This window comes from Chiloscyllium plagiosum, unplaced genomic scaffold (genome assembly GCF_004010195.1).
Source record: "Chiloscyllium plagiosum isolate BGI_BamShark_2017 unplaced genomic scaffold, ASM401019v2 scaf_2953, whole genome shotgun sequence".
NCBI lineage: Eukaryota > Metazoa > Chordata > Chondrichthyes > Orectolobiformes > Hemiscylliidae > Chiloscyllium > Chiloscyllium plagiosum.
Genome location: NW_025207369.1, coordinates 1 through 9,849, shown reverse-complemented (window position 1 = coordinate 9,849; position 9,849 = coordinate 1). Strand labels below are relative to the sequence as shown.

The 9,849-nt window shown below is 50.9% G+C and overlaps 1 protein-coding gene across 1 annotated transcript; it reads right to left on the bottom strand.

Moving 5' to 3' along the window:
- Positions 1-1,226: 1,226 nt before the first annotated feature.
- LOC122546601 (E3 ubiquitin-protein ligase TRIM41-like) lies at positions 1,227-9,843 on the bottom strand (the record flags this gene model as incomplete). Its single annotated transcript, XM_043685280.1, has 4 exons — positions 9,689-9,843; positions 3,823-3,918; positions 2,901-3,134; positions 1,227-1,249 (listed from the first exon to the last, which is right to left on the bottom strand). Coding segments are annotated over exons 1-4 (455 nt in total), but the record flags the coding sequence as incomplete, so codon positions are not given.
- Positions 9,844-9,849: the final 6 nt, after the last annotated feature.

The window sequence follows — 9,849 nt, the reverse complement described above, 5'->3', positions numbered from 1 at the left end:
AGTGCGATGAAGGGACAGTGCGATGAAGCGACAGTGTGATGAAGGGACAGTGTGATGAAGGGACAGTGCGATGAAGGGACAGTGCGATGAAGCGACAGTGTGATGAAGGGACAGTGTGATGAAGGGACAGTGCGATGAAGGGACAGTGCGATGAAGGGACAGTGTGATGATGGCACAGTTCCATGAAGGGACAGTGTGTGATTGGCCAGTGTGTTGACCGGGACAGTGCGATGAAGGGACAGTGCGATGAAGGGACAGTGTGATGATGGCACAGTTCCATGAAGGGACAGTGTGTGATTGGCCAGTGTGTTGACCGGACAGAGCTATGTAAGGACAGTGCAATGAAGACACTATGTGATGGAAGGACTGTGTGCGCTGGTTACATTGGGACATCTAAGAAACTGGAATATCAGAGGTCAGTTGGCTGTCCATCCTGCGGTTCGACAGAGTAACGCCAACGATCCAGAATCTAAAACCGTAATCTCCCGCCTCATCTCCTCCCTTCTCCATATCTTTGCTCACCAATCTCTCCCTCGGTTTCCAACCCCCAGCCCATCTTGGGTCGGTGACCAACCACCACCCCCCGAGATACGGCACCCTAAGATTAAGGGCCTGAGCCGGTCTCCACCGCTGTTCGTGAAAGAGAGATACAAACATGTTCCAGTCTGGACAAGACATTGGGTTCGTACTGCATTCAATCCCAGTCTCTCTCTCCTTTCGATAGCACGTTGTGAAACCTGAAAGGGTGCAGTAAAGGATGTTGCCAGGGTTGGAGGGTTTGCACTGCAGGGAGAGGCTGAATGGACTCGATGGGCCGAAGAGTCTGTTTCCCTGCTGTACACCCCCATGACTCTATCTCCCACTGTGTGTGTGGATGTACTTCCTCACATCTCTCCTAAACGGTCTGGCCCTAATTCTCCAACTGTGCGTCCTCGTTCTTGAATCCCCAACCAGTGGAAACAGTTTACTTTTCCTGTTAATACCTTGAAGACTTTGACCAGGTTAACCTTGTAAGTTCGAGAGAAAACAGGCCTCATTTGTACAATCTCTCCTGAACGTCCTCGTAAAGCAATGTTGTCTCAGTCCTTGTCCCCATGTTCTAGATCACGCCCCCCCCCCCCCCCCCCCCAGCCCCCAAATGAGGGGGGAAATAAGCTTTCTGCATCCGCCCCAGAGGGATTCTGTCTGTGCCCATGTGGTCTCTCTCTCATTCGTTCACCACGTACCTCTCTCTCAGCCAGCTGGCTTCCTGGGAAGAGAAGGGAAACCCGTCAGATCTTTCCGGATTTACTCGCACCGTCGTGACAAAGTCTTTTAGCAAAGAGAAGTCATCTTCTCTCGAAACACCGACGGGGCAAATAATTAAACAATCAAGCAAAGCTCTGCCTTTGAAGGTGAGGAGAGAGAGAGAGAGAGAGAGACTAGGCCTCACAGGCTGGAGGCAACTTCTCTCTCTTTCTTTCCCTCCCTCGCTTTCCAGAGCATAGAAATTTAAAACAAAAACAAAAATCCCTTTGCGGCTTGTAGGGGGAGGAGTGGCAGAAATGGGGAAGTTAGGCCAAAGTGGGTACTGCAGATGCTGGAGATCAGAGTCAAGATTAGAGTAGCGCTGGAAAAGCACAGCAGGTCAGGCAGCATCCGAGGAGCAGGAACATCGACGTTTCGGGCAAAATCCCTTCCACTGGATCCCTGGCCAGTGAGAGAGCGATGGGCATTGAACTGTCCTGGGGTAAGGGGTCGAAAGCATTTAACCCCAGGGCACTGTGATCAGCAGGTGATGGCCTAGTGGTATTATCATTGGGTTGTTAATCCTCCATCCTTGAACCCAAATGTTTGGGTTCAAATCCTGCCGTGGTGGAATAGGAATTAAGTGTCTTAGGATGACCGTGAATCCGTGGTAAGGAAAATCCCACCTGGTTCCTTGATGGAAGAAATCCGCCATCTTTGCCAGGTCTGGCCTACATGTGGCTCCAGACCCACAGCAATGGGGTTGACTCTGAACTGCCCCATGGGTATTTAGGGCTGGGCAATGTATACTGGCCTGGCCAGTGACACACCCACATCCTGTGAGTGAATCGAGAGAGGGGCCAAAACAATTTATTATTTAAAAATGTTGCGCAGCGTGAGAGAAACATTCTGAGGTAGTTCTCCATCCATTGGCCAGGAAACACCGAGTGCGGTTTGGGGAAGTTTGTCGTGGAGGGCTCCGGCAAATGAGGCTGCAGGGATGTGCCTCTCCAGGTTCCTAACCCACAGGTCAGCTGTTACTATCAAATGGCATGGTGGCTCAGTGGGTTAGCAATGCTGCCTCACAGCACCTGGGTCCCCGGTTCAATTCCTGCCTTGGGTGACCATCTGTGTGGAGTTTGCACATTCTCCTGGAATCCCAGGTTAAGGGCATCTCTGGTTAGGTCAGCATTTATTGTCAAACCCTAATTGCCCAGAGAGCAGTGAAGAGTCAACCACATTGCTGCGGGTCTGCGTGGGTCTCCTCCCACAATTCAAAGGTGTGCAGGTTAGGACGGATTGGCTGTGCTAAATTGCCTCGGGATAGGGTGGGTCAGAATGGGATGGGAGTTCAGTGCAGATTCGATGGGCCAAATGGCCAACCCCACACTGTGAGGATTCTGCAGTCTCATTCTTCACATGGGACATATCACAGGGGCAGGGGGATAGGAGGAAGATAGGGGGGATAGCAGGCCCTTTGTGGCTGCACGGGCTGGTTTAATAAAACATGGCAGGTCCGAGCAGGAGCCAGGCCCTGGACTGAGATGTCCGGGTGCCCATCCCCAAGTGGGCGCTGCCACCTGGGGATTTCACGATGCCCAGTGACCAGTTCCGAGTGTAGGAACGGTCGATGTAGGGGTGTGCCAGTCTCAGTAGGGCTGCCCTGTACATACCTGGAGGAACTGCAGGCTGTCACGTTGATTGGCAGTGGCCTGGCAAGCGATGATGTCCTTCTGAATGGAGATGAGTGCCCGCTGGATGGAGCGCAGGTTGTCCTCCAGGGGCTGCAGCGCAGCACCTGCCTGCTCAGCCAGCTCCTTCTTCAGCTCCCGCTCCCTGTGATCCAGGAACCGCCGCATTCCCGCAAACTCCTCCGACACGTTCCGGGTCAGAGCCTCCATCGCCTCCTTTGGGAAAGGAGAGGGATCACGTTGGCAACAGGAGAGAAGGAGCAGAATTGGGGCACGCTGCGCCAGAACCGGGTCATCGGACAGAACCAAACCTTTCACAGCCCGGCACGGGGCGGGCACAGCGCAGACATCTAACCCCGAGCTGTCCCTGTCCATGTCCCTGTCCTGGAAGGGAGTGATGGGGGACAGTGTAGAGGGAGCTTTACTCTGTTTCTGACCCTGTGCTGTCGCTGTCCTGGGAGTGTTTGATGGGGACAGTGTAGAGGGATCTTTACTCTGTATCTAATCCCATGCTGTCCCTGCCCAGGGAGTGTTTGATGGGGACAGTGTAAAGGGAGCTTTACTCTGTATCTAACCCCGTGCTGTCCCTGTCATGGGAGGGTTTGATGGGGACAGTGTTGAGGGAGCTTTACTCTATATGTAACCCCGTTCTGTCTCTATCCTGGGAGTGTTTGATGGGGGACAGTGTAGAGGGAGCTTTACCCCGTGCTGTCCCTGTCATGGGAGGGTTTGATGGGGACAGTGTTGAGGGAGCTTTATCCTGTATCTAACCCCATGCTGTCCCTGTCCTGGGAGTGTTTTTGACACATTTGTTTCGTACCAAACACTGACGTGCTCTTGTTTGAATAAATCAAAATTCCTCTCACATTAATTTGGGGGGGGGGGAGGTTTAACTGAGACTCACAGTGAGTGCGGAAATCTTCTGTTGCTGTTTGTACATGATCTCAGTGAAGACTGTCTTTCTCTCCTTCAGCGCGTTCAGAGTAGACCGCAGTTCGTTCTGTAAGTACAAGTAACAATATTGCTTTGTGTTAGCCTCCAATACCACAGGGAGATCACTGGCCAGCCCAGTATGTACAGTCCGTCCCTAAGTGCCCCTGAGGAAGATGGTGGTGAAAACGCTACAGAAGACCTGGTTGTGGAGGGAGACCCCAGATTGGACCCAGCGACACTGAAGGACATAGATCCAGTTGAGAATTGCTGAATAAAGTTTCTTGCAGAGGGTGGCACAGTGGCACAGTGGTTAGCACTGCTGCCTCACAGTGCCAGGGACTCAGGTTTAATTCCCACCTCAGGCGACTGTCAGTGTGCAGTTTGCACATTCTCCCCGTGTCTGCGTGGGTTTCCTCCGGTTTCCTCCCACAGTCCAAAAATGTGCGGGATAGGTGCATTGGCCATGCTAAATTGCCCGTAGTGTTAGGTGAAGGGGTAAATGTAGGGGAGTGGGTCTGGGTGGGTTGCTCTTCGGCGGGTCGGTGTGGACTTGTTGGGTCGAAGGGCCTGTTTCCACACTGTAAGTAATCTAATCTAATCATGCACTTAGTCCTGACTCTCCCTCAGATTCCCTTGGTGTTAGTCACTGCCTGGCATATCCGGCTGCAGTTGGCATCACAGTGGAATGTGGCCTGAGCTCCCCTCCTCCCCCCCACCCCCTCCCCCCCACCTCCCCCCAATTGTAAATCTCCTCAGCACGGGCGAGTTCTGGACAGAGCTGGGGCCCCGATTTACTGACTTTACCCAAGCTGCAAAGATTACACCCAAGTGGGGAATTGAACCTACAATCCCTGCAGTGTGGAAGCAGGCCATTCAGCCCATCGAGTCCACACCGACCCTCTGTTAATTTCAAATTCTGTCCCTTGGTTCTCCCCTGAATCTTACCTGCATCGACTCTGCCTGTCCCTTATAATTTATTTTATTCACCAGTAGGACATGGACGTCACTGGCTGGGCCCAGCATTTATTGCCCCATCCCTAGTTGCTCCCTGAGAAGGTGATGGTGAGCTGCCATCTTGAATCACTGCAGTCCACCTGCTGTGGGTTGACCCACAATGCCATTGGGGAGGGAATTCCAGGATGTTGACCCAGTGACAGTGAAGGAACGGCAATATATTTCCAAGTCAGGCTGGTGAGGGGCTTGGAGGGGGTGGTGTTCCCATGTATCTGCTGCCCTTGTCCTTCTAGTGGCCCTGGGTTTGGAAGGTGCTGCCTGAGGATCTTTGGTGAATGTCTGCAGTGTGTCTTGTAGATAGTACACACGGCTGTTACTGAGTGTCGGTGGGGGAGGGAGGGAGTGGGTGCTTGTGGGTGTGGGGTCAATCAAGCGGGGGGGGGGGGGGCTGCTTTGTCCCGGATGGTGTCGGGCTTCTTGAGTGTTGTTGGGGCTGTACCCACCCAGGCAACTGGGGAGTATTCCACCACCCTCCTGACTGGTGCCTTGGAGGTGGTGGGCCGGCTGGGGGAGGAGTCAGGAGGTGAGTTACTTGCTGCAGGATTCCCACGCTCTGACCTGCTCTTGTAGCCGCTGTATTGCGATATTGAGTTTCTGGTCAATGGTCAACCCCGATATCTTGTAAATTTCAATCAGGTCACCTCCATTCTTCATAGCTCTAGAGAACACCGACTCAGTTTGTATTTCTCTATCTGTGGGACAGTCCAGCCATCCCAGGAACAAGTCTGGAAATCCTTTGTTACATTTCCCTGTATAGCTACAATATCTTTCCTGAGATCAGCAGTTTAGAACCACATGTGTTAGTCCAGGCACAGTCGAACTAAGCTCCTAAACAAGTGAGTTAAAAAAAATCATACAATACTAGGTTATAGTCCAACAGGTTTAATTGGAAACACACTAGCTTTCGGAGCACCGCTCCTTCATCAGGTGGTTGTGGAGTACACAGTTGTAAGGCTCAGAATTCATAGCAAACGTTTACAGTGTGATGTAACTGAAATTACACATTGAAAAATACCTTGATTGTTTGTTAAGTCTCTCATCTGTTACAATGACCATGACTGTTTCACTTCCTTCATATGTAAACGGCAAAACGATTTTTAAAAGTTACATTCTCAATTTAAGTGTAACAATTGGTGTCAGCCCAGATAAGATGTTGAGATGTTGATGGTGTTAGCCCCCTGTGTTCCCTGTCTGTGTCATAATGTTCAGACTGATTCTAATCTAAAAGGTGAGTTAACAGAATCTTACATGGATTCATGCAGTTTTTGAGCAAAGTACACTGTAACTCTGCAAGTACAAATTCACCCCACAAACGTATAGGTGTATGTGTGCATGTGGTTTTTGTGTGTGCGTGCATGTGTCTGGGATGGGGGTTTGTGAGTGTCTGTGAGAGAGAGAGTGTGTGTATGTGAGTGTGTGTGTGTGTGTAAAGTGTCTAAGACACATACACACAAACCCACATGCACACATACACCTATACATTTGTGGGGTGAATTTGTACTTGCAGAGTTACAGTGTACTTTGCTCAAAAACTGCATGAATCCATGTAAGACTCTGTTAACTCACCTTTTAGATTAGAAACAGTCTGAACATTATGGCACAGACAGGGAACACAGGGGACTAACACCATCAACACATTATCTGGGCTAACACCAATTGTTAAAGTTAACCTGAGAATGTAACTTTCAAAAAAGGTTAAACCTTTCAAAAAAGGTTAAAAGAGGTGAAACTGTCATGGTCATTCTAACAGCTGTGAGACTTACCAATGACCAATGTATAATCTCAGTTACATCACACTGTAAACTTTTGCTATAAATGCTGTATCTTACTCCACAACCACCTGATGAAGGAGCGTCGCTCCGAAAGCTAGTGCTTCCAATTAAACCTGTTGGACTATAACCTGGTGTTGTGTGATTATTAACTTTGTACACCCCAGTCCAACACCGGCTCCTTCAAGTCTTAACAACTGAGGCAGACTTCACAATGCCTGAGAGAAAGTTCAATTTTGCGTCCTCCTGGGAGAGTTTAATATTTAATGTGTAAAAACAGTACGCCCGCACTCTCTCAGTACTGGAGGGGCGGATACAGGATTGAATGAGCTTTATTGTCACACGAGTCCAACGAAATGTTTGCAAGTCGCCACCTTAGACACAAAGGTATCTGGATACAGATTCTCGGGCGCAAATTCCGAGGGAGAAAGGATAGAAAAATAAACAAGTAGCGAGTCCAGCACAACACACCTTCCATCATAGTAATTCTGTGATCAAAGATGCTCTGCAGTGGGATTTGTACACCATCAGCAGCTACAGGTAAATGTCAAGCTAATCCCTGACAGCAGAGAAGCTCACGTGACCGGAGCAAGCATTGTAATTCCCAACCACCGATCCCTCTCTTTACCTGGGAACTCCTGTTGGAGCCAGGATATCAGCTTTCGCCATCCAGACAGCTCTCTACAAAGTGACTGGTGGCATCCTTATGTGGGCGCGACAGAGGTTACCTTCCCCTCCCTGAATTTCTCGAGCTGTCTGCAGTGACACAGTTAGCCACATGCTCTTCCAGCGTCCAATGATGTCTCCCTTCCCCCGCCCCCCGTCAGGCATTCGAGAGCGAGAGCTCATGGGTTTTAGCACAAGGGGTCTCAGATTTTATAACCGAGGTGAAGAGGGATTCATCTCTCAAAGGCTGTGGGGTTCACTGCACCAGAATGAGGGTGGGTGCCAGCACACTGAGTACTTTTAAGGAGGAGGCAGAATTTGTTCATCAGCAACGGGTTAGAACATAGAACAACCCAGCGCAGATCAGGCCCTTCGGCCCTCGATGTTGTGCCGACCTGTGAACTGTTCTCAGCTCGTCCCTCTACACTATCCCATCATCATCCATGTGCTTATCTAAGGATTGTTTAAATCTCCCTAATGTGGCTGAGTTGACTACATTGGCAGGTGGTGCATTCCACGCTCTGCATAAAGAACCTGCCCCTGACATCTGTCTTAAAATCTATCACCCCTCAACTTGTAGTTATGCCCCCTTGTACACGCTGACGTCATCATCCTAGGATTAGTGGGAAGCGGGCGGGAACTTGGAGTTGAGGCCTGGGATGAGGTGAGCCCTGATGGTATTAAATGGCCCCCTGCCCTGAGTTCCTCGATTGTTGCTTGTGGCAGCTTGCTGGGCAGTAAATGGCTGCCGTGTTTCCCCGGCATCTGCGGGACATCACTGGGAAGGTCAGCTCTTCGTGCCCACCCCTCGCCCGCTGACCTTGTACCGAGGCGGGGGGGGGGCATGAGAAATCCCTTTCAGAGGGCAGCTCAGACTCAACCTGGAGTCACGTGCAGACAAGGGGAGGCAGGCACAGAGGTTTCCCAGGGGTGGGGTGTGGGAGAGGGGTACCGAACCCCCTGCCACTCGCCTATAGATTACCCCAGCAAAATAAAAGCAACATTCTGCTGCAGCTGCAAATCTGAAGCAAACACAGGGGCGAAACACAGTGGGAGCTGACCAACCCCACAATCCACGATCTCAATTGCCCATGGTGCTGGAAAAGCACAGCAGGTCAGGCAGCACCACTCTAACCTTGACTCTAATCTCCAGCATCTGCAGTACCCACCTCTGCGTAACTCAGAAATGTCCCACTGGATGCAACATTAACTCTCTTTCTCGCCCCACAGATGCTGCCAGACCTGCTGAGTCTCACCTGTTGGAACCGATGAAAGGCTGGGGACCCTGGGATTGTATTCATTAGAGTTTAGAAGGTTGAGGAGAGATCTAACAGAAACTTACAAGATAATGCATGTCTTAGAAAGGGTGGATTTTGTTTCCGTCAGGTGGGGAGACTAGGACCCATGGGCACAGCGTTGGAACTAGAGGGTGTCAACTTAGAATGGAAATGAGGAGAGATTTCTTCAGCCAGAGAGTGGTGGGCCTGTGGAATCCATTACCACGGAGCTCAGTGGAGGCCGGGACGTTGAATGTCTTCAAGGCAGAGATCGATAAATTCTTAATCTCGCAAGGAATTAAGGGAATACAGGGAGGGTGCGGGTAAGTGGAATTGAAACGTCCCCTGAGTCATGATTGAATGGCGGAGTGGACCCGATGGGCCGAATGGTCTTACTTCCATTCCTTCTGGTCTTATGGAATGAGCTGCCAGAGGAAGTGGTGGAGGCTGGTACAATTACAACATTTAAAAGGCATCTGAGTGGGTACATGAATAGGAAGAGTTTGGAGGGATAGGGGCCAAGTGCTGGTAAACGGAACTAGATTTTAGTCCGGCAGGTTTAATTGGAAGCTCTAGCTTTTGGAACGCTGCTCCTTCATCAGGTGACAGCGCTCCGAAGGCTAGTGTGCTTCCAATTAAACCTGTTGGACTACAACCTGGTGTTTTGTGATTTTTAACTTTGTACACCCCAGTCCAACACCGGCATCTCCAAATCGGGGCTAGATTAGGTTGGGATATCTGGTTGACATGGATGAGCTGGACTGAAGGGTCTGTTTCCGTACCGTCTGACGCGACATGAAGTGATGAGGATGGGGTGGATAGGAAGGTGCACAGCCTTTGTTTGGTGGGTGGGGGCTTTGGGGTCAGACACGGAGGGGGATTCAAAGGGATGCTATTGTCACCCTGTGCCCCTTTTGGGGGGGGGGGCAGATGTCGCTGTCTAAAAGTGTGAGGAAGCCACGGGGCCCTGTTAATATTAGTTCCAAAAAAACAAATGAATCGAGATGCAGCCCTTCGCTTAAGAGCTGGGAAGGGAGGAGTGGGGGCTTGCAAGGAGGCGCTGGGCTGAGCGGTCTCCCAGCTTGCCACTGGGTCACACAGGGAAGCCTACCTTGGAGTGGCGAACGGCATCGCTGATAGGCCTGAGGTGGTGGTCTCGGTGAGTGTCAGTGCACAGCGTGCACACGGGCAGTCTATCCACAGCGCAGTACATCCACAACGCCTCACCATGCTGTTCACAGTGGCCTTTACACTGACCATCACTGCCTGGCT